Here is a 23,603-nt window from a genome sequence, read left to right on the forward strand (position 1 = left end):
TGTGACATTTTATGTGTGATACATACAGTGATGCAGTTGCCTGGATAAGTCAGTGCTTCTTCTTTGTGCTAGATACCCATCTGTACACCTACACTTAACTGTTCAGTCTAAATACTTGTGATTTGGCAAAGGTAGTCAAAGCATGTCTTACAACCAGTTCATATCCATATTTATTATACGGCTCCGCTGCGCGTCGGGGTCCTGTTTGTCCCATCGGGATTCATTTTTAGATAATGACCGCCAGAATATACTTTATCCCTTACATATATAACCATCCAGGAAATAAAAAAACTTTTTTTTTTTTTTTTTTCAATAGTACTTTTTTATTCAAGCATATATATCCAGATGCTCAATCAAATAAAAGTATTTAAATCTTGTATATAATTGGTGGTCACTCCACGCCACGTGAGAAAACAGTGCTTGCAAAGGGCTCAACCCCAGAATTGAAAACATTAGTGTTCTTGACAGTTCCTTCAGGAAAGTAAACGTAGCAACTCCCAACTTTTGCACACTCAGTGTTTAGATTAAGTAGTCTGACAAGCTCCACAGTCAACACTTTCTCAAACTTACTCAGTTTTGGGATGATATCATTTAGGTAGGCCTGCTAGCACAGACATCACATCCACCATCAACCAGGTGGAACAAACCATGATGAGACAGTATTATGAACTGGTAGACCCAAAACAAAAGCCAACACCCGCAAACAAACATTTGTTTGAAAATAAAATGACAGAATTGGGATCCCCAAATCGCAATGATTATCAATATTACTTTATGGACAGAAACATAAACAAGTCCAAAGTAGTCAGAGTCTGTGTGTCTGTATGAACCATCACAGGTCCAGTGAATACAGGATGAGGAAAATAACTGTGCAAACACTCAACCGGTAACCTCAGCTAAACTACCCCATGACACATGAAAGATCACTACTGCTTTAGGAATGCATTCTTTCTCTCTAGTGCCATGTATGTTCGCTCCTCAGTGAAAGGCGGTCTGCCTGCAGCGCTTGTCCTGCAGGAAGGGCCAGAGGACATCCCTGATGGCCGTCTTGAAGGGGGTGGGCTCCACGCTCAGGCCCTGCACCTCCAGCCGTGAGCACTCCAGCTGGGCGTTCTGAGGACGCTGCGCCCCGGCACCCGCAGGCTGCTCTGTCAGCTGAAAAAACACACAAACGTCACACACACACGTCACATTACAGCAGTCACAATAACCAATGCACTATACACCAAGCTCGTTAGCAGAGGGGTGATGGAGATAATTTCCAAACACTGTTAATGACTTAAGAATATAATAATCAAGTGCTTTGTATTATTAATTACCTTGTATGAATCATGTGCTTATGAAAGCAGGAACATGGCTTTTCTGCATGTGTGTAACTTGGATTATTAGGTGTCACTTAGTCTGCATATGTACAAGAGCATGTTTAGACCAGAAGTGATAAGAAGGGTCGAACTGTGCTTCTTCCGACCTTGCAAAACTTCCATCCGTGCCTCGGACGTCAGAAATCCACCACGTGGTTATCCCTACTGAACGCTAAACTTCTGTCTATATAAACCTTGTGCGATGTGTTTATGATTGCTTCACTTTCAGCCTTGTGCTGGGAGTGAGCCCGATTGCAATTGTTGTTTGTCTAATAAATATACTTATATGCAGCTCCGGAGTCCTGAGGTAACTAGGGTGAATTTTCACCTATCAAGGGGCTTCTTTGATTTCTGTGCACTAACATTTGCACTAACAGGCACAACATTAAATGGGTCTAGCTACACAGAACGTAGCCACTAAAGACACGTTAAGGCAGGGCCACTAAGTTTTAGACAGCTCGGAAGTCACAAACAAGTGTTGCTCTGGTCCCAAGGGCCATGTTTACGTGTTCAAGTTTGGATCTACAGCACTGTGCAATGAAAAGACCACCCTCATTTAATTAACGCAACACAAACGTATGTGTCTATCGCAATGTGTGTATGTGTGATACGAATTCAATATGCAATGCAATGCTATTCTAAGAACATCAACACCTTTTCTGGTTGGTTAGCATGTGAGCACCTGAGCAGTATGCTTATCATATAAGGGCAAATCAAATGTCCATAGGGTATGACAGAAATGAGTTGACATTAGTTCCATGTATCAGCACTCTGCCATCTAGATGCCTTAAATCAAAATTTAAAAAACTATTTCAGATTATGCATGTCTCTAGGCTTGTAGTGATCATCCACCATGCCTGTTCAAATTGGTCGCAGACATGGCATAAAGGGTCTTTCATGGCTTCTGATATTGACATACTTTATGTAAAACCTCTGAAAATTTGACTCAACACACCATACAAATGTCCTCCACAGCCCAGTTTCTGTATATTCAAGTAAAAAACTACATCATGTAATGCCTTTGCAAAGCAGTGGATTTCAGTGGCTCCACATCCATCCTTAGCCACACATGAAGGCTCAACAGAAACAACAGAGGAGAATGCCCAGATGTTCTCATTTTTCAAAATAAAGGTTTTTTTTCTTGTGAATAATCCCTCAGACTACGATGAGATTATTGCTAAAATGACACGATTTTACAAAAATCAAGCCACTTCTAAGAAATCCCACCCAGCTGCAGCTATAGGAAGTAAGCTTTCCTAACAGAACAGGAAACAAAGAGGGCCGGAATCCTCTAGTTCTTCCAATTGGCAACCAGGTAATGGGGGAAGGCATGAAGACTTTGTTTGCTATGCGTATGGAGAAGAGGGTCACATCACAAGACATTGCCAAGACAAAGGAAGGAGACATCAAGGCATTGTCTGTTACTCATGTGAAAAAGAGGGACACATAGCAAGGAACTGCAAAGACAACAGATCAGAAAAGCAGAACTTTGTTTGTTTTTCATGTGGAAAGAGGGGACACAAAGCCAGAAGGTGTAACTCCTCAAAGACAAGAAGAAAAAGCTATAAAGACCTGCTTTACATTTACATTTAGTCATTTAGCAGACGCTTTTGTCCAAAGCGACGTACAAGGGAGAGAATATTCAAGCTACGAGCAATAGAACCTGGTGTAACAATAAATAAATACTACTTTACATAAGAAATATAACAAAATGAAATAAAAAAGAAAGAAAGAAGTGCAGAAATGTAACTGCTGTAATTGCAAGTTACGCACTAGTCGAAGTGCCAGTTAGGACGGGAAGTGCTCTCTGAAGAGTTGGGTCTTCAAAAGCTTCTTAAAGGTAGAGAGGGACGCCCCTGCTCTGGTAGTGCTGGGTAGTTTATTCCACCAACGTGGAACTACAAATGAGAATAGTCTGGACTGCCGTACTTGCACAGACGGCAGTGCCAAACGACGCTCACTAGAAGAGCGCAGCATCCTGGGTGTAACATTTGCCCTTACAAGAGCATTTAGGTAGGTGGGAGCAGAACCAGCAAGCACTCTGTAGGCAAGCATAAGTGACTTGAACTTAATGCGAGCAGCTACAGGCAGCCAGTGGAGGTCAATAAGAAGCGGGGTGACGTGTGCCCTCTTCGGTTGGTTGAACACCAGACGCGCCGCCGCGTTCTGGATCATTTGTAGTGGTTTCACCACGCAAGCCGGCAGGCCCGTTAGGAGGGCGTTGCAGTAATCAAGGCGGGAATTCACCAAGGTTTGCACCAGCAGCTGGGTGGCATACTGGGTTAGGTACGGCCTGATTTTGCGGATGTTGAATAGCGCAAAGCGGCAGGACCTAGAGACAGAGGCATCAGAAAGTACAGACACAATTGGCAATGCCTCAAGACAAAATACCCAAAGAGGTAGCTATTAACACCTGGCCAAACGAACCACTGCTTGAAGGGAGTGACTGTAGCTCAGCCACAAGCAGCCAATAAATTGGAATAACAACTTCAGTGAGGAGAACTGATCAATACCTCCCTCTATAGGACTAGAACTGTAAATGCAAGTTTGACTGAGTTTCATCTCTGCTAAACACAGTTCTGATTACAGCACCGATGTTTACACCAACAGAGGACTAAGCTGGAGGAGGAAAACAACAACTCAGTGCCACCCGCAGGCACAAATGGTGTGTTCAGAAGACCTGCACTGTGTTCCACTCAAGACACTATGCAGTCTGCAGTCCACTAAAGGACAAAGACCTGGAAGCTGGTTCTTGTGGGCACACCACATGGGGCCATTGAAGAGAATGAAGAGAATATGTGGAGAACACGAGATCACTGCTTGGGAACAACATCAGTACAGAATACCTGTTGCACAATGGAAACAACTGCCATGTCTAGGTAGATTCCTGAGTCTGACATACTGGTGTTGCAGTTAGCCAAGGAAATGAGACAGACAGAGAAATATGAGTTATAAAAAAAAGGTACTTACCGGTATGAGGTGGCTGCTGGGTAGATTAAACGCATCAGCTATTGCACACGACATCTCGTATTTGGTCATTTGCTCTTTACCAGAATAATGGAAGATGCCTTGCAATGTGGGCTCCTGGGAGAAAACATACACGTACTTTTTAAATCAAGTAAGTCAATAGAAAGATAATATTTGTATTTGTGTATTAAGCACAACAGTATGTGCAACAAGTATATGAGCAACCCTCTGTCCCCCCTCCGATGGTCTCGTTCTGGCGCAACCTCCGCAACCTCTCTCCCACCCACTTTTCCTCTCTGGTTTCTTCTGCTCTTCCACCTTTATCCACTTTCTCCTCACTAGGTGTCGACGATGCCACAGAATCTCTCTGCTCCACTCTGAGCTCATGCTTGGACAGTTTGTGTCCACTTTCCACCAGACCTGCTCGATCTACCCAGTCTCATTCGTGGCTGAGTGATACCCTCCGAACGCAGCGCTCCAATCTCAGAGCGGCTGAGAGAAAGTGAAACAAATCTGCAGCACTGGACGATCTTGCAAGCTACCAGACACTGCTGGCCTCCTTCTCATCCAGCATCACTGCTGCTAAGAAGACTTTTTTCAATGACAAGATCAACGATGCAACTGACGCTCGGAAACTATTCTCCACCTTCAAAACTCTGCTCTACCCTCCTCCTCCTCCCCCAGCTACTAACCTCACTGCTGATAACTTTGCTTCCTTTTTCACAGAGAAAGTGGCAGCCATCAGGAAACAGTTCCACCAACTGTCTCCCCCCCCTAAGGGCGCAATCGTCAATGGCTCATCATTTCCTTCTTTCATCCCTCTCAGCGAGAGTGAGGTCTCCAAAATCCTAACAGGCAGCCGTCCAACTACATGCCCGCTGGACCCCATCCCATCCAACATCCTTCAAGCCATATCGCCTGCCGTCTTACCGGCAATAACACAGGTGATTAATGCTTCATTTAATTCTGGAACATTTCCTTCTCTTTTCAAAGTGGCTCGGGTAATGCCGCTGCTCAAGAAGCCGTCTCTCGATCCCACTCAGGTGGAAAACTATCGACCGGTCTCACTTCTCACGCTCCTATCTAAAACCATTGAGAGAGCAGCTTCCAAACAGGTCACGAGTTCCTGTCAAAGAACAATCTCCTCGATCCAAACCAGTCTGGATTCAAAAGCGGTCACTCCATCGAAACAGCCCTGTTGTCTGTAACGGAGGCCTTAAAAACAGCTAGAGCAGCAGCTCAATCCTCGGCTCTCGTCCTGCTTGACTTATCAGCTGTGTTTGATACAGTCAACCACCACATCCTTCTGTCCATACTGTCAAGTATGGGCATTTCTGGCAATGCGCACTCCTGGTTTGAATCCTACCTCACTGGGCGCTCGTTCAACGTCTCATGGCAAGGTCAGCTGTCTGTACCTCACCGCCTCACCACTGGGGTGCCCCAAGGCTCGGTGATGGGACCACTTCTCTTTGCCATTTACACCACCTCATTGGGCCCTATCATCCGCTCGCATGGGTTTTCCTATCACTGTTATGCCGATGATACTCAACTGTTTCTGTCTTTCCCTCCTGAGGACACCACGGTCTCGGCGCGGATCTCGGACTGTATTGCTGATATATCCACATGGATGAAAAATCACCACCTTCAGCTGAACCTGGCCAAAACGGAGCTGATGGTCTTCCCAGCCAAACAGGTCATCCACCATAACATCAATATCAATATTGACTCTTTATCTCTTGTTCCATCCAAAACAGCAAGAAACCTGGGGGTCATTATTGATGACCAACTGACCTTCACGGCCCACATCGCCTCTGTCTCCAGGTTGTGCCGCTTTGCGCTATACAACATCCGCAAAATCAGGCTGTACCTAACCCAGTATGCCACCCAGCTGCTGGTGCAAACCTTGGTGAGTTCCCGCCTTGACTACTGCAACGCCCTCCTAATGGGCCTGCCGGCTTGCGTGGTGAAACCACTACAGATGATCCAGAACGCGGCGGCGCGTCTGGTGTTCAACCAACCGAAAAGGGCACACGTCACCCCGCTACTCATTGAGCTCCACTGGCCGCCGGTAGCTGCTCGCATTAAGTTCACGTCACTTATGCTTGCCTACAGAGTGCTTGCTGATTCTGCTCCCACCTACCTACATGCTCTTGTAAGGGCAAATGTTACACCCAGGACGCTGCGCTCGTCTAGTGAGCGTCGTTTGGCACTGCCGTCTGTGCAAGCACGGCAATCCAGACTATTCTCATTTGTAGTTCCACGTTGGTGGAACGAACTGCCTAGTACTACCAGAGAAGGGGCGTCCCTCTCTACCTTCAAGAAGCTTTTGAAGACCCAACTCTTCAGAGAGCACCTCCCTTCCTAACTGGCACCTTGACTAGCGCTTAACTTGCACTTCAGCAGTTACATTCCTGCACTTCTTTTTCCTTTCTAGGTCGTTTTTCTAATTCTTATGTAAAGTAGTATTTATTGTTACACCATGTTTTGTATTGCTCTTCGCTTGACTGTTCTCTCCCTTGTACGTCGCTTTGGACAAAAGCGTCTGCTAAATGACTAAATGTAAATGTAGTATGCAAAAGAGATGATAAGAACATAGTGAATTAAATAACATGTGGAGATTAAGACGACTTGGTAGTTCTATATAATTCTATATAATTAACCTATGAATCGATACTTGGTGTTTGAAACCCACTGACCTGCGTTCTTCTCTCGGCCATCTGCCTGCAGACCCGGGCCACGTCTTTGCAGTACGTGGGGAAGCGCTGCTGGCAGTGGTCTATGGTGCAGCTCTCCGCTCCCTCCTGCACGCGGTTCCACAGCACGGTCACCGCACTCTCGTCCACACGCTCCACCTCACCGTACAGGATGGGCACCCGCAGGATGACGGCCCCTGGCACAAACAAAGGCGACACATTTACATCACCGACAGCAAATATTCTTATCCAAATCAAAGACAAGTACAACATGCATGTCAGGTCAAGTCACGACACGTTTATTTATATAGCACATTTAAAAACAATAGGAGGTGTCCTAAACAGCTTTCAAATTAAGATGAATCAAGTAAAATAAAAGAATGACAGTAAAATAAAAGAATAATAAAGAGTAAAAATTATTCAAAAGACATAATAAAAAAACATATAAGATATATAAAAGCAATAAAATGAAAGAATAAGAGAAGGACAAGAGAAAAAATAAACAGATACATAAACCATACATTTAAAAAAAAAAATAGAACAGAATAAAACAATCAAAATGATAAAACGCAATAAAAAAAAACAACAAACAAGTTAGAGTTAAAGATATAAAAGCATGCACCTTCTCAGTCTATTGGGAAAAGGAAATTCCACACTTTAGCAATGATTGTTAGCTGAAAAAATTAGGCACTTACTACAGAATTTATTTGCTTTTCAAATTTTAAGTCGGAGTCAAAAAACACCTCAAAGTTCTGTACAACAGGCTTTCTGTATAGTGTAAGTGGACCAAGTACACTACTAGTGCCAACACTAGCGGTTGGGAACCAAAGATAATAACCTTTGTCTTGTTTTCATTAAGTATGAGGAAGCTATTTCCCATCCAGTATATAATTTGAAATCCTCAAGGCAGTCAGAACGGGGCAGCAGACCATCATGACCAAGACTGAGAGGTAGATACATCTGAGGGGTCATGTGCTTTGCAGCGATAGATCCCATGCTTTCAAATATTTGCCCCAAGGGGCAGTAGATTGAGTGCGAAACAGAAGGGGACCTAGAATCAAACGAGAGGGTGACAACATTTGATGAGTTGCCATCTGTATTGACCACAAAGGACCTATTACATAAACAGGAGGCAAACCACTGAAGCGCCATCCCCCAAGCGCCACGCTTTGGTCCACTGTATTCATTGCTTCTGGAAGATCAGAGAGAACTAAAATGGAACAGCCCTGAGAGTCAGCTGTGAGCAGCAGGTCATTTGAGACAGACCCAGCACTGTGCATTGTGCAGAACCTGATCGGTCCATGTCTAAGATCACATTCTCAGTGTCATGATATGCCATCATAACTTGGATGACATGCAGGCATATCAAGTGGACAATGTTATACAATGCTTACATCAGAGCAGTTATGAACCTACCACACACATTGACATCTCACATTCAACTCTAGGTGCCATATAGATTACTATTTAGAATTGGACGGGAGATCAGGAGATAAGGACGGCTTACAGACCTGGGTTATGTCTCAGGACTTCCCTCTCTCCCTCCAGCTTGGATTTGCCGTAGAGATTTAAGGGATTGGGGGCATCATTCTCTCCATAGGGAGGGTTACGGCCATCAAACACATAATCAGTGCTGATGTAGATGAGAAAGATCCCAGCTGTAAGAACATTTAACAACACATAAGAGGCATGCTCGGAAAGTATTTAGACTGCTGTTTTTTCTCGGGTTCATCTTATCTCATGGGTTCGGCGTCATAGCAAACACAAACAGCACACAACCATTCACATTCAACACAGCGGTAAGGTAATAATAATGAGAGGTAAGACATCTGTAAAACAACAGCATTTATGTACGTGGACCATTACAGCCCAGCCACATAAGGAACACCAGGGAGGTCTTCTTAACATGTCACAACCTTGCCATGAGACTAAACCATGGCTTGACTGACCTGCCTCTTTAGCCAGGGTGGCTGATGTATGGACATTGAGGTTGAAGGCAGCTTCAGTGTGGCGTTCCACCACATCTGGCCTCCTCTCTGCGGCACAGTGTACAATCACATGGGGCTGTAGAAAAACAACAGAGGGCAATAATGTGTGTGTAAGTAAAAGGTCATCCTAGACTGTTTTGATATAATATTACTGGGGGTGATACTTAGTGCTTATCTGGTGCAACATACCTGAAACTGCTGGATTATTGACCGCAAGGCCTCCTCATCCAGCAAGTTGCACTTGAGAAAACGAGGACGTGCCCGTGTGTAGCCACAACCCAGAGAATCCCAGGCATTGTTCTGGAACTCTTCATACACAGCGCGACCAAGTAGCCCCGTGGCACCTGTTACTAGCACGCGTCTGTATGGGATTGCCACATTCTCCTGCTAAGAGAACAGCCACAATTTAAAATGCTTCACCAAGTGCTTCAAATTGTTTACTACATGCTACTTGAAAACATGCCAACCCTCTCACTGTAGATGAGACTTACACCTGCAATTAGAAACAGCAAACCTAGGGTTGAACTTCATAACTAGACTATTCTACCTCATACTATTTACGTCAGAACAGAAAACTCACACAGCATTTAACACTTGTCAATCAGTGATAATCTGGGATAATCTATTCAGTAAAACATACCTGTGTAATTTAAATTCGATCTTTATGTGTAAGACAGTTATATTGAGAATTTGAATTGAGAAGTGAATCCAGTTCTTTCCATATGGTTAACAAAATTGCAGTTGGAGGCATAGCGCGATGCAGCTACACAATAACCTGTAATGCTGCACCAAAAATAATCGCATTACATAAGACTCGTAAAATGTGTGTCTACAAACGGCAAGGAGTTCCTCTGAAACTGACATTTCAGCAGCGTTATATCATTGCAGCCTAGCTGATGGAGAGCTTACGAGTGACCCTTTCGTGACTACTGTATTGACTATGGGGTGCAGAAGCAGATCCCACCCACTCAATATTTTCAAAGCATCGCCTATGCTCCTGTCAATTCCCGAAGTATTTCCTAAAGTAGACTTTCCACTACTCAAATATAAATTATGCCCCATCTAGAATTTTCCCCTAAAAGAGACGACAGGGTCCCACCAGAGACTTTATTTTCAATGAGCAGCTAGCTAGCATGCACGTGTTGTTACTAGAGCCTCACCTAAATTATAAAGCTCACCTTTATTAATTCCACATGCCCTGGGGAAAATTCAATCTTAAGTTCACTTTCCTTCTCGCACATTTCTATGTCACGACAGCAGAAACTCTCATACCGTCGTAAGAAAAACGTTATTTCTGATGCGCAACTGAGCTCTCAGACCGTCCAGTGGGGCTGTCTGAAAGATGCAACAATAACTTCAACAATCAAAACTTCCGGGTGAAATCTGATCGTACAATTTCAAAAGAAAGGTCTTTCCTAAACAACAGTTGGATAATTGTTGACATTACGTGTTTATACAACCTGTTCACATTTTTTAAGAACCCTTCTTTATTTAGTTTTAGTTTTAATTCAAATGTACCACCCATCATTTTATTTGAATGCACTTACGGCTAATATAGTACAAGAAAGAAAAGTATCTATTATTGAATTTGTCATTCTACGTTTATTTTGATTTGCATGTTATTCACTGCTATCATATTTATTCATTACTATCTTTGTCTTTCATGCAGCTAATTTTCAGCTTTCAGTTGACATAAATATTGCCCGCGACCGCAACTTCCTTTCCTTATTGCCATTATATGTTGCTGCGGTCCCGATCATCTTCGAGGCATCAGCTGTTTCCTGTTCCGAACCAGTCGGCGTGTTTGACATTGAGGAGTAGGCTACATAAGTTTGTCATATAATCGTGATGGACAGCAGTGCAGCTTTAGCTATACCTATTCACGAACTATAAATACTGTAGGTTTTGCGTCACTGTTGCACTACTACTTTGACAGACCCAACTGTGCTACATCATGTCTGCAATGTGTCTACGCAGACTTACTTGATATCTGTGTTTCCTTTTTGATGTGACTCTAGTGTTGTGTATTCCGATTAAGTTCGGACCAGTGGATACAACAAAGAAATGCAATAACTACTAAAATTCTGTCTAATCACTTTTTCGGAAACCAGCTCCGCAGTTCATGCAAACTAACCACTAAGCCAGCGCATATCATCTAGCTATAGTTAGCTCACAACCAAGGAATTTGGGATTAAAGATTAAAATCAATGTTTTGCCACAACACAGACCACGATACGGTGTTGAAGTAGCACACGAGAGGAGAACAGCACTGCTACAGGCGTTCACAACACAAGGACAGTTCTGCCGTAGTATTGTTTGCGATCATCGGCTACTTAACTCGCTTTACACTATTACCAGACTGAAGTTACCATACACACACAGTACTACATGTGATCTATAACAGTTTCAGCTTCACGCTGTTTTTCATTACCTCATAGTCCGCATACTCAAATAAAGGCATTTTCCCCTGCACCTGATTCATTCAGCAACCCGGTGATTTTCAGAATCACGAATCATCACCAGTACGTCAATTTTGAATCATTCATGAGGACTGTTCTGCGTATGAATTGCGCAACTCCATGAGAATCGATGCATTTCTCGGTTGAATATTGCATGCAGATAGTACCCAATAAATGTAACAATAATTAGAACCTTGTCAAAGAATTCTCAAAGTAACAATGTGATACGTACCTCTTAGGTTCTCGACATCAACTCCTTTAGAACAGCAGAACCATGTATTGGCACTAGATGGAGGTCTTCATTCACCTTTCATCCTAGTCCATGTGCGTGTCGTGCGTATGCTCATGAATGCAACGTTTCACCAACGCAAAGAAGACAGACAAAATGTCAACCAACATGAGAATGATTTTACATGAAGATAATCTATTGATAAATGTATGATTCCCCCTGAGACATCAGGCCATTCAACTGACACGTATCAAATGGCAGTTTGAATATTACTTTAATACATTTGACATAGGCTTTCTGTAAACCGAGTGAGTGTGCCGCGTCTTATGTAGCGTCTATTTATGGACACTCCATACCTACAGTGGCCTCTTCAAATATTTGACTGAGCCCACTACATCTCTTTGTGATAATAACATCTGGTAGGTTTTCAGGTTCAAGACGTCATAGGAAACCACAGGTGACACGCGTTCACTAGCCACAGCAAAATGTGATAAGTAATGTTTGGAGCAGCTGAGCTGTGATAGGATAAACACTTTTTGTCCCTCAGATATTTACAGACATTTAGCATGGTTTTGTTGCTTGTTGAAGGATTTGTACACTGAATAAAAACTAGTGGCTGGATATGAATTCTAATGAGTTCTACATCTGAACTTTAAAAAAGAAAGACAAAACAGGGATTGTTTTGTGCTTTTTATTACCTTAAAGTACAACCATCACCCTCATCTGAATTTGAACAACACGGTGTACAAACACTCATAGCTCCTGACACACAGAAGCCTGAGGTAACCTTCATAATCCTTATTGTGGTTTACATGAAATTACATATATTTAAAAACCTGCAATTTGCCTAAAACCACACAAAGACACAACTGGATATTTCAACTCTTACTTGTGACAAAGAAAAAGTAACAGCCAACACCCAGCATAAGCAGATGAAGGACCCCTTTAAACCACCGCAGGGTATTAATGTTTCCTTCCCACAGACTGTAATCTGACCATCTTACTTTCAAATCTTGAAAATCTACATTTCTATGCAGATTTCAACTCGATCGAACCCGTTGTGTGTTTTGTCTGTAAGAATTCAAAAAAGAGGACATCCAGAATGTAACCTCTCAAGGTCAAACAACTCATGTTTTCTCCATGGGAACAAGTTGACAGCTCACATGTCCATCACAAACTGGCTGTCGTCAGCTGCAGGAAGAGAAATGGGGGGGGGGGAAAGGGGGTCAGGGTTCTCAGAACTTATCATAGTGTGGGTCACTGAGACCTTCCTTCAGAGAACATAAAGCAAACCCGCCGCCACATTGACTGCCCCCAGTCCCTATGCCAGCCTTGCCAAAAAGAGCAAATCAGGTGTACCTCTGTTTACTTTTCTCACATACTGCATTGCTCGTTCACCTTGAAACTCGTCATGTGCTAATGTAATTGTATTATAACCAGGGTGCGATTTCTCAAAAGGGAAGGAGGGATGTTTTTGAAACTTTTTTTATTTACGAAAATAAATCACAAATTACAGAGCCATATACAGTAGACTATGAAAACTATTTTTTTGCTGCTGTTAAAGCGTGCACTAGCTGATTTTAGTAGCTAACATAAAGGCAAAGGCCAGGTGTGCATACAAGCAGGTTGGATACAGCCGATGTCAGACATTAATATGTTAAAACGCATCTTTTACCGTTTCATAATAGACTTGTCCTTGTTATTTGTTAATGCCAACTTGTTCATCACATTGTTAAGAGTCAGCCTGGGAGTTCCCCTCAGCCTGGGAGTTCCTCCATCCTATCAAGCGCCTGTGGTCGCATTTTCAGTTGTAATATTTCTAGATTTTTTTTAAATTTAGTTCCCATCTGGGATAAAAACAATTCAGCAGAGGCAGGGATATATATATGGGGTGGGGATCCAGCCTGGACAAATCACACCCTGATTATAACCCACCTATTCTTTAATACAAAATTCACAAAGCAAGACTTACAGACATTAATCCTTCAGGTTTCTTCTTTTTCACATGCACAGTACGCAAAACAAACTCTCTCGCTCGCTCGCACACACACACAGACCCCCCACCCCCCTCCCTGCCTGAGCGTGAGAGCAGCCAGGTCTTCATGCTTTTACCTGAGGCTGTTGGATGAGAAAGGATACCCATCTCACCTGGGAGGTCTTTGCTGCTCTCATCCAGTTCCTCCAACTTCCCCATGGGGTGCACCGTGGGCATGGTAACCCCTGGTATCTGTGGTAAACAGGAGGGAGGGGTGCGAGCCAGTGGAGAGTTCCTACAACCCAGCAGAAACTTCCTGTCGTAGACAATTCTGGTTCCTGTTGAGAATTGTTTTTGTCTGAGTACAGAATCCAATAATCATGCAGATGGAATGAACTGCATTTAACTAAAACAAAGAGATCAAATCTGGTAGCGTATCTGGTATGCAATTAATCTGCTTTTCAGCAGTGGTTTGCATTCGGATTTTGAAGAGACAGGATGTTTTACAACCAGCAGTAAGACTTCATAATGGTGTGCAGGGGGAGTGGAGGTAGTATGAAGTTTCATCAACTTTTTAATTCATGTCCTGATGTGGTACAAAGGCAGGTCACTACCTCACCAATCACATCTAATGTACATGTAATGGCTTCGGTCCAGTCACTATCGGTACATGACCTACCCATGTGAAAAAAAATTCGTACATGCTAAACCCATTCATATTCTTGTGCTGAACGTCCAGCGGTGACCAAACAATCCATGAAGATATCAACATTCAAGGTGAAGCGACCAAAGCGTCACACCACAACCTATGCGTCTTAATGCTAAATATATCCTGCACTTGGCACATGTTTGACACTGTATGAGTGTGAAAATGTTGCATGTCAAAACTTCCCGTCTCTAACTGACGTGGCACTTAATACTAGTGATAACTCTGGTAAGCTACGTTTTCAAAAGGTTCTGTCAAACTAGTTCTCCTCATAGGCGATTCCGGAATTGCATTGTCGTCAAGATAGCTTAACAGCACAGTGATAAGAACAACTGTATTTGACACGAAAATACGTTGTGCCAGCATGGTTCGATTCTCAGGACGGGCGGACTGATGTATTGTAGCATATTGTAATTGCAGACCTAGTGTATACCGGTCAAACTTGTTTAAAGCCTTCATTTACACAGACGAACATTCTGAAAATATACTGAATTTCAGCTGCCTGGTTTATCTAAGTGTTGAAATGACTGTTTCATTGTCCATAGCCTTGTGCTTCTGAATCTCTTGGAGGCCTGCCAAGGTAGGCCTAACCCTTGTAGACATTAAAGTATCAATTACATTTCATAATTATAATGGAAGTTACTTTTATTGGACTGAGACTAATATAGTAATCTGAAGTGTCAATACGTGTGTCTTCGGCTTACCCCCAGGTGTGGTGGAGAAAAGAGTTCCTCCAGGCGTCTGTCCCAAAGACTCAGGCGTCTGTGTCCAGTTTTCTGAGGGCACTACACGACTTGGAATAGGGCAGCTTGAGACTATGCTACCGTTGGAGTACATGTTTGACATATGATGAAAACTTAACAACTCCGTCGTTCCTGTTGTGAATGAATGCTGTCGTTTTTATGAGTAAACCCTACCACCAAAATTTTTTAATTAGAGCTCAGAAACCGTGCGAAACTTTCCAAGCACGTGTTGCGCTGCTTCATGTAAGTAGCATCACTGTCACACCACGTGCGATGTTATAGCAAAACAAGGGGCGTGGTTATGTTGGATGGCGCAATCGTCAGGTGACTGAGATCATTGTTTGTGTATCATGCTTGTACCTGCTGTGTAAACATCCTTTTATTACTGGCTACCAACTTGCACCTCAGTTGCATTGTACCATATCCAGTCGTTAATGTTTATCCTGCCACGAACTATGTACTCCATATTAATACGTACAGTAACTCCACAAAACATCTCCATGGCGTTCGAAAGTATCTCACAACTGGCTATTCACTCGTCGAAGACGAGGTCAGCTCAATGATGGCAGTTTGGCAACTATTTGTGTTGCCGCACAATGAAAGTCACACAAAGTTTACTAAATAACATGGATATTATATAACAGGAAGTGTACGCGTCTTGGGGTGTAGCACGATGACGCTCTGGATTGTAAATGTGGGTGTAAAAACCAATAGGTTTCAGGTTCTGCAACTCATGTTACAGCGTAACGTAAGTGCAAGGCAGTGTTGCAAGCATCGGGTTAATGACTTTCCTGTTCACACTTGGTGTTCATTCTGACATGCATTTGAAATGTCGGAAATCTACTTAAGAACTTATTACGTGTCACATTAGGCTAGGTATCTACTTGTTGCACCCAAGTTACTTTTATTTGTCAAGGCACAATTAGTTGATAACACATAGTTAGGCTAGCTGGTGGTACATTTGACCAACGACTATCCATACAACAGCGAGTTCTTCAAACTAACAAAGGTAACTGGTTTGCGATGTCTTTTACATGAATAAATGTGTGTACAGTGACTAGTGCAATTTGATTAATTCAAATATTTAAATTGTACACTTATCCTGGCTGAATGGGATTATATTATGTGTATTTCAGCACACACACATGGACGTTTCTTCTTTTACTGTTCTGCACCAAGGTGTGAGTGGAACCTCTTGTCCTGGGCATGGAGCTGTCACACTAAGCTCTGGCCATCTAAACAACCTACAATTCACCAAAAAGGACATAGGCTACACACACACACAACAAACAATAACCAGCAGAGCATAGGATTTCCCCCACAAATGACAGCCAAGACAGCAGATTTTACTGAATATCTTAGTGAACATCTTTATTGAATATTAAGGTAAATATTTCACATTAATACAGGCTACATAAAGTAGAGCCACTATACGACATGAAATTTACTCTCCTTTGAACCCCTTTTCAGTATGTAAACAATTATACATGTATTTACCACTCTAAAGGTCTGATTTCTCTCAGTGAGTAATCATCTAGGTCATGGCTGGGTATAAATAGTGCACAGACCTACTGAGCCCTCCAACTCCACTGATTGCGGGCCTTTTATGTCAAAATGGCTATACTATGCAGAGAATGTCTCCTGTTAAACAGGCAGTTGGTTTGTTCATAGACAAGAGTAAATGCTTTAAAGCCCACGCCAGAGTTTTTTTTTTCTGTCTGTCTCTTTATTTTTTTTAGTCAGGCACATCAAAAGGTCTAAGTCAGTTTAAAGTATAATTTTATCATTTGGGGATACGCTTAGGTTAAAGTCTTTGTCATTGTGTAAATCCTCCTTTCTAATTAATCTTTTACCTTTTCCTACTTTCCTCTCACTGGTCCTACTATTTACCAGCTAGGGTTGTGTTTAGTTGACATGATTCAGGTGTACATTTCCGACATGTGGAGCCCATGTCCCTGTCCAGACCTGCAATGACAAGATCTCATCAGGAAAACAGCATCCACAATCCTGCCAAATCACTACTGACATTAATTTGGTTAATAAGGTGATCTAAAATAACTGGGGCTATGAAGACAGAAACCAATCCATTCAACTCAACATGATTGATGACAGACTTATGTATGAGTGAATAACAATACGCCTTCATCACAGGTTAACTGTGCCAGACTATGCAGCAGGGTGTGTTTGTTGTGATAAAGAAAAGGAGCGCAGGGTTCCGGAGCTCTAACCTGCTGAGGATCCGAGTTGTCTGCCGAGTTGGGCACCAGTTTGAGGATGGGATTCCACGCAGGGTCTGCAGCATGCATACCATTGTACATGGCGCTCCCAGGGGCCTCTGCCAGCGGGGGGTGAGGGGGCATCATCGTGCCGCCATACACAGACATGGGCAAACCCTTGAAATACAAAAGTGAGAAGGATGAGTGAAAACCAGAGATTAACAGGAGAGTTTGTGTTAAAATGCTTCCATCTTCAGTTGGAGGCTAGCTTTGCACACGAACCTTGGGGAAATCCATGTAGCTGGTGGGCACGGACTGGTGGAAGGTGTTGGCGGGCGCCACAATGCCAGTGTCGTCACGCTCCATGACCTGGTGCTGAGAGAAGGCTGACTGGTCCGGCAGCTGCTGGGGCATCATGTGACCTCCCATCAGTGGCTGCGACCACCCAGTCATGGGCTCTGCAGAGCAGGAGAGGAGAACCAAACAGAACAGAACAGAACAGACCATGTCAGCACTATAGCCCGACCGTTACAGGATTTTTAAGACCAATACCAATTTCGAAATTTGAGGATTTATAAAATCCAATAATGATATGAGCTATATTAATATAGGATACATTTTTAACATAGACACAAAGTGTAGTGATTGAAGAGTTCTGATCAAGACGGGACATAATGTTGTTTAAATAATTATCTGGCAGCCTAAACAAAGGTTCTCGTTAAGTAGACAAGTTATACAAGTACAGGTAAGCCCAGTTCTTTTTGTTGTTGTTTGATAGTTAACCCCACACCTTATGTCACAATGACTACTTTCAATGGATTCACTTATCCAGTTTATCCCTTTCAATTCCGTACAAGCTACAAGAAAACATTTTTCAACCATTATTTGTCACCCTTTTAAAAAAAAAAAGCCATCTTTCTCTATGCAGTACTTTAAGGAAACACCATTGTTTAAACCCACAAGAAACTGCAAAGAAATGAAGGGGCGGGGGGGTCTAAATCAGCTCTCACTGCTCTGTAATCTGCTTGTTTCAATATGATTACGTTAATTTCTGTGTATTCCCTATGGGCTAATCATTTATAATGTGCCAACTGGGCCACCACAAACAGCAAGCGAGTTGACAATGGAACTCTGTGTGTCAACAGCAGCTAAAAGTGGTTGGGCAAACAGAACTGCCCCAGCTATGTGCTGCTAGCATGTATGCCGTGCTGTTATGTCCAATAAAGTGAATATAATTACATAGGTTAGGCCTGCAATACGAGCACAGAAGGGCTTCATCAATGATGTTTCGGATAGATAACCATAGCATAGACACTTACAGTTAGGGACTGTACACAGAAAGACAGTGAATCAGTTAAATAACTCAAATGCATGGGAACAGCTATTTTGCCCTCTAATATTAGCTATGGTGACTGATAATAACTTACTAGCTCTTATTTTACTGTAGCAAAGCCAGGTATGGCTGATATGAACGCTCAGGTGTATTCCAAGTAAACACATGAGGTTAGCCGAGATGCGTGGCCTAGGAAGTGTGTTGCCAAAGCTACCGTGCGCCCTCTGGTGGACAAATGATGACAACACTGGTAATTTAGTTGAATGATCAATCTTCAGCTTTCCCCTTACTCAATTTTTATCGGTCAGGCTCTAATCAGCACGCGTTACCCGGTCAATCTACTGGAATCTGAAAGCTGAAGCACATGGCATTTCTACATAGTGGAAACATAAGATGGCAGAGTGAGGGCAAAGCCAATTTTTCACCGAAATACCACACTACACTTTTATCCTTGATTATTTTCTAAAGGACATTTGAGCAATGTTTTCCTCATTGTCAAAGGGGGGTCTGCCATGAAAAGTTTGGGATCCACTGGTGTGGACAGTTTTAGCTGTAGTTTACCACCAACACTGTGAATCTAGATACGCTTGTGATGTGAATAAAGAATGCTCAGACTTCACATCGAAAATGACTATGCCAGAGATGGCTCTCGAGAGCTCACTCCCAGTCTCATTCTATAAATGATGGCTATTGCTCGGTGTGACAAACCTTCCTTTGTTCCATGAGAAGAAGATTACTTATGTGAAGCATTTATTCAAGCTGGATCACACACACGCAGGTGAAGTACATTTCTTGCCATATATGACCCTGTACTATCCAGCCCAAACTTGTACTATTATCCTACTCTGAACTGTAACTACATAAAAAAAACATCAGACAATGAATCAAGCCATAGTTGAGTGAATTTGAATTTATCAATCTGTCCTTCTTTTTAAACTCACCAGAGGCGCTTCCCACACCAAAGGACCAGATGCCTCCCTGCCCTACATTTGGCGTGTAGCTGGCGGGCAGAATAGTATGGTTGACCGAGCCGGTCTGCCGTATGCGGGCCAAGCGCTCGGTGCCTATGGGTGGGGGAACTTTGCGATCCTGTTGGCTGGCGTTGTTGTTGTTGGCCTTAGCCTGGATCTGCGGCATCATGGCGGCCGTGCAGTGAGGAGACGAGGGCCCAGAGGACGCAGAGGGCACCGGTGACTCTCCTAAAGGGAAACACACAGACAGAGACAGAGCCTGGGTTGATTCACTGTGCCTTAAGGTGGTCTGACAGTCACATTCACAGGTGCTGGCCTTAAGGCTCCATTAGCGAAGCGAATGATTGATGGATGGATAAGTGCCCCCTTGCCTCGGATTCTCTTGCAGGAGGACGAGGCGCCCCAGGGGAGGGGGGAAAAGTGCTGGCGGCTGAAGGAGGGGGGGCCCCCTGGGGCCGAGCCCTGCAGGTACACGGGGCTGCCGGTGATGCTCGTGGTGAAGCTCGTGAGCGCTGTGGAGGAGGAGGACATGGGGTTGCCCGAGGGGTCCATAGGGTGCATTCCTGAGTCGAGCACAAGGCAAATCACATGTTCAGTGACACATTTAAATGGACTACTGTACAACGGAAGACTCATAGGCTATGAATGACACCGCAGATGTGATCAAGTCTGTCGCATTACATGAGTGATATTATCTTTTTTTGCAGTAATGTGGAAGTGGATTACCGACAATTTTAATATTTTTCATTATAAAGATCTGAGCATTTGCTTTTGGGGGGGGGTGTATTTCTCACCAATGGCGCTGGGGCCCATTTTCTGGGTGGCACAGCGGTAGCCTGGTGCCTTGGAGTTGTCAGTCGGGTTCATGACGCCATCCAGCTGTCCAGCATCATCTCCGTAGGCCGACTGGCCGCTGTAGGGCTGCTCCGGAGGGGTCCGGTTGGGCAACTGACAGCCCCACATCTGATTATGGCCCACCTGGTTATTCTCAAACATGTTTCCGAAGTGATTGAACATGGTGGTTTGGCCATAATTCGGGGGCAGTTGGGCTTTACCCCCTTGGTGGTGCATCTGGGAGCCGTTCATCATGCCCACGGCAGAGGACGTGGGCATCGAGTGGGGCGTCATGCCAATCTGGGACTGGCTGGGCTGCTGGGAGTGTGGTTTGTGGGGGTCCTGTGGAGGGCCTGAGGGTACAAACACCGCCTGCTGCTCCTGCATGGGCACCCCGGCACCCGTGGGGTAGAGGGAGGCAGGGTTCTGCGCGCGTTGCGACACGCCCGGCGCAGATGTGACGTACTGAGGTAAGGTGCTGCTGATGTGTGTGTGGGGGCTGCTGCTGCTGTTGCTGGTGGGCACAGGGCGAGAGACAGGCAGCGGGGCACAGGCCTGGGAGACGGCAGCGCCAGGCTCGCTGGTCGAGAAAGTGGAGGGCATCTGCGGTCGGACGCCTGCCGGGGAGGGCAGCAAGGGCTGGGACGTGGGGGAGGACCGCAGTGGCACCACAGAGCCGTGGCCCTCGTGGAGGGATGCAGCGGCCGGCGCTGGTAGCTCGGCTGAAGGCTTGTCTTTGCTGTTGGCGAAGGTAGGCTCCAGCCTGCTGGCTGCGGACTGCTGCGCGGGGGAGGTGAATAAGGCGGGTGGAAGCGGCGGAGTTCTGCGCACGGTCGGAGCGAAGGTCACTGGCGCGGCGGGCGTCTGGGCGGCCGGTGGGCTGCTGTTTGCCGGGGCTGGAGCCTGCGCGCTGTTTGCCGGGGCTTGAGGCTGCGCGCTGCCGGCCTTGGGCTCAGTGGCGAAGAGCTGCTTCCTGGCAGAGGAAGGCGTGTAGGATGCGGGGGCAGAGGAGGGCGGAGAGGCTGAGGAGACGGGGGTGGTGGTGGTTGCGCCTGTTCCCCGAGGAGACATGTGCTCAGGGTGGCCGCTGCCGGCCGGCGAAGGTCGAGGAGCAGCTGTGCCGCCGCTGTTGTGTTTGGGCGAGCTGTTGGCACTACCCGGGCTCACCGGACGCACCGGGAACGGGCCCCACGTGTTGGGCGAGGGCGTGAAGGTGCCGCCAAACTGCGCCATGGGCAGGCGTGGGTGCCGGATCTGCTGCATGGCCAGGAGCGCCAGCTGCGGGTGGGTGTAGGCCAGAGGCAGCGAGACGAAGGGAGGCCGCACGCCTGACACCATGTTCTTCCCCAGCTTACCTCCAGGCTGGATGCCGATGGCCGCCGTGGACTGGAAGGCCGCAGCAGAAAGGGGCACGGCAGGGGGGAGGCCCCTGGAGCTGGCAACAGTGGTGCTGGAGGCCGTGGAGGTGGCATGGGTGGAGCCCATCCTGGTGCTTGTGCCAGGGGGCCGGATGTGGTTACGCGGGATTAGATCTTCCAGCTCTTTGGCCGGGTCCTGGATCAAGGCGTTGATCAGCTGCACGGCATGTCGAGTGGACTCTGTGCCACCCCTGAGATCCAGAAAAAGAACATGAAAAAAAAAAAAGAAACCTCACTCATTCTTTTATTAATCCAGTTCATAAAACAGAATTATGTCAGTCACAACAAATTTTTCCAAAAAAGGAGCATGAAAGTGATGGAAGTGTGATGGATTTGTACCTGATGGTGATCATTCTCTCCCCGTTCTTATCCTTCTGTTTGTCCACGTCGATGTGCGCCCCCGTCACGTCCTGGATTGCCGTGATGTTGCAGCCTCCTCTGCCCATGATGCGGGAGACCACGGAGGCCGGGACCGAGAGCTTCTTCGATCTGGAGACAGAGCAACTGTGAGGATAGTTCATCAATGACTGAGTCTCACATCCATCATGTCACATCACGCCACATCACATCACGTCCATCAAAACAAGTTGTGCCGCTGAGATTGAAAAGGCTGGTGATTCTTCCAAAAGAGTCTATATTTTTATGTATGCAACAAAACACCTGAACTACATAACAACTGTCTTTAGTACATGTTACTTCATGTTTTATAATACTAAAATCTATTCTGAGACCAAAACTACTTCCTACGCCCTATTCTAATTCATCATCATAATCTTATCATTATCATCATCTTACCTGCGGACAACTTCTTTCCAGCCATCCTCTCTTTTGGGACCCCTTTTGGGGCTGGTGAGGTTCATCTTGTTTGACGAGATGATGGGCAGTGAAGTCTTCACAGATGAGAACAGGGGACCGTGAGACTCAACATCATGGACCCTAGAGAAATACAGTGACAGGGTTAGCACTATACCTAATACCATATTCCCATCTGTGGGCATAGAAGCACATCTTCAAGTGAGTCTTCAGTGAGTGATGCTTCAGACATGTCAATGCTATAAGTAAAAAAACTAGGGCAATAAGCCTTACTTGTGTTGTGGCTTAGTCGGGGTGAGCTTCTCCTCTCTGGAGGTCTGGAGTGACAGGCCCTGATGCTTCTCGGGCAGGGGCTGCTTCTTGGCAGGACCCAAGGGAGCGGAGAAGGAGGAAGAGGAGGTCGATGAGGAGGAGGAGGAGGACGGGCCGTCGCTGAGCTCCTGGCTCTTGCTGCCGCTGCTACTCTCACTGTTGCAGTCGGCGCTGTCAAGGTTGTCCGAGTCGCTGTTTCCCCCTGGCACCCCGCCGCCTCGAGGCTCGCCGTTGATTTTGTTTTTGTCGGCCTTTTGCGGGGCTAGCGCCACCTGGGGGTCCTGCAGGATGATGGGCTCGCTGGGGGAGTCCTTGAGCTTGTTCTTCTTGGTCTTGCGGCTGGTGCTGGCCATGGTGGTCAGGTTGGCGCGCTTCTTGCCAAAAGCAGAGGTGAAGGTGGGCGAGGTGGCCAAGATGCCAATTGTGGTAGTGGTGGTAGCACTGGGGGGCTCGATTGGCACCTCCAACTCTGCAGGGACATATAATAATGACAACCACAGCTTTGAGTAAATCCCTAACAGGGCATCAAACAGTAGTAGTCATGAACGGATTATGACAGTGAAAGATGACAGATTATGACAGTGG

At 45.3% G+C, this 23,603-nt stretch overlaps 3 protein-coding genes across 10 annotated transcripts in view; all 3 read right to left on the bottom strand.

Moving 5' to 3' along the window:
* Nucleotides 1-292: 292 nt before the first annotated feature.
* mat2b (methionine adenosyltransferase II, beta) lies at nucleotides 293-11,551 on the bottom strand. 4 transcript variants are annotated; one of them, XM_031571662.2, is made up of 7 exons: nucleotides 11,441-11,551; nucleotides 9,199-9,396; nucleotides 8,971-9,085; nucleotides 8,533-8,679; nucleotides 7,025-7,218; nucleotides 4,332-4,445; nucleotides 293-1,155 (listed from the first exon to the last, which is right to left on the bottom strand). In XM_031571662.2, the coding sequence occupies exons 1-7, from the start codon at nucleotides 11,489-11,491 to the stop codon at nucleotides 979-981; spliced, it is 996 nt and encodes a 331-aa protein (XP_031427522.1). In that variant the 5' UTR covers nucleotides 11,492-11,551; the 3' UTR covers nucleotides 293-978. The 4 variants fall into 4 exon arrangements, with proteins under 4 accessions (XP_031427522.1, XP_031427523.1, XP_012691256.1 ...); XM_031571663.2 differs by having other exon boundaries at nucleotides 9,199-9,393; nucleotides 11,441-11,543; XM_012835802.3 differs by lacking the exon at nucleotides 11,441-11,551 and adding an exon at nucleotides 10,188-10,384 and having other exon boundaries at nucleotides 9,199-9,393.
* An 823-nt stretch (nucleotides 11,552-12,374) lies between these two features.
* Nucleotides 12,375-15,421, bottom strand: LOC105907418 (eukaryotic translation initiation factor 4E-binding protein 3-like). Of its 2 annotated transcripts, none has more exons than XM_012835735.3 (3): nucleotides 15,083-15,421; nucleotides 13,810-14,010; nucleotides 12,375-12,888 (listed from the first exon to the last, which is right to left on the bottom strand). In XM_012835735.3, the coding sequence occupies exons 1-3, from the start codon at nucleotides 15,222-15,224 to the stop codon at nucleotides 12,857-12,859; spliced, it is 375 nt and encodes a 124-aa protein (XP_012691189.2). In that variant the 5' UTR covers nucleotides 15,225-15,421; the 3' UTR covers nucleotides 12,375-12,856. The 2 variants fall into 2 exon arrangements, with proteins under 2 accessions (XP_012691189.2, XP_012691190.2); XM_012835736.3 differs by having other exon boundaries at nucleotides 13,846-14,010; nucleotides 15,083-15,419.
* Nucleotides 15,422-16,465: 1,044 nt separating this feature from the next.
* The window catches only part of ankhd1 (ankyrin repeat and KH domain containing 1), a 32,552-nt gene continuing 25,414 nt past the window's right edge, over nucleotides 16,466-23,603 (bottom strand). For 2 of the 4 annotated variants that reach the window (XM_012835769.2, XM_012835768.2), the window contains exons 26-34: nucleotides 22,980-23,487; nucleotides 22,689-22,829; nucleotides 22,233-22,382; nucleotides 20,436-22,084; nucleotides 20,013-20,204; nucleotides 19,612-19,869; nucleotides 17,620-17,795; nucleotides 17,350-17,514; nucleotides 16,466-17,086 (exon numbers count right to left, since the gene is read on the bottom strand). In XM_012835769.2, coding sequence (XP_012691223.2) covers nucleotides 17,027-17,086; nucleotides 17,350-17,514; nucleotides 17,620-17,795; nucleotides 19,612-19,869; nucleotides 20,013-20,204; nucleotides 20,436-22,084; nucleotides 22,233-22,382; nucleotides 22,689-22,829; nucleotides 22,980-23,487 — 3,299 coding nt within the window. In that variant the 3' untranslated portion in view covers nucleotides 16,466-17,026. Of the gene's footprint in view, nucleotides 17,087-17,349; nucleotides 17,515-17,619; nucleotides 17,796-19,611; nucleotides 19,870-20,012; nucleotides 20,205-20,435; nucleotides 22,085-22,232; nucleotides 22,398-22,688; nucleotides 22,830-22,979; nucleotides 23,488-23,603 lie in introns of all 4 variants that reach the window. The other 2 variants (XM_012835767.2, XM_012835766.2) reach the window with 1 other exon arrangement.

The sequence above is a fragment of the Clupea harengus genome, chromosome 8, assembly GCF_900700415.2.
Source record: "Clupea harengus chromosome 8, Ch_v2.0.2, whole genome shotgun sequence".
In the NCBI taxonomy this organism is placed as follows: domain Eukaryota; kingdom Metazoa; phylum Chordata; class Actinopteri; order Clupeiformes; family Clupeidae; genus Clupea; species Clupea harengus.

Bases quoted from the DNA above. Each gene is read 5' to 3' on its own strand.
- mat2b (XM_031571661.2), bottom strand. From the start codon at position 10,250: ATGTGCGAGAAGGAAAGTGAACTTAAGATTGAATTTTCCCCAGGGCAT. The intron at 7,219-8,532 runs GTCTGTAAGCCG...TGTTTGTGCCAG, and splicing joins AGTCCTGAGACATAACCCAG to GGGCCGTCATCCTGCGGGTG. The intron at 4,446-7,024 runs GTCAGTGGGTTT...GTTTTCTCCCAG, and splicing joins TGGCCGAGAGAAGAACGCAG to GAGCCCACATTGCAAGGCAT.
- LOC105907418 (XM_012835735.3), bottom strand. From the start codon at position 15,224: ATGTCAAACATGTACTCCAACGGTAGCATAGTCTCAAGCTGCCCTATT. The intron at 14,011-15,082 runs GTAAGCCGAAGA...AATTCTCAACAG, and splicing joins TTTCTCCACCACACCTGGGG to GAACCAGAATTGTCTACGAC. The intron at 12,889-13,809 runs GTAAAAGCATGA...CTCTTCCTGCAG, and splicing joins TTCTCATCCAACAGCCTCAG to CTGACGACAGCCAGTTTGTG.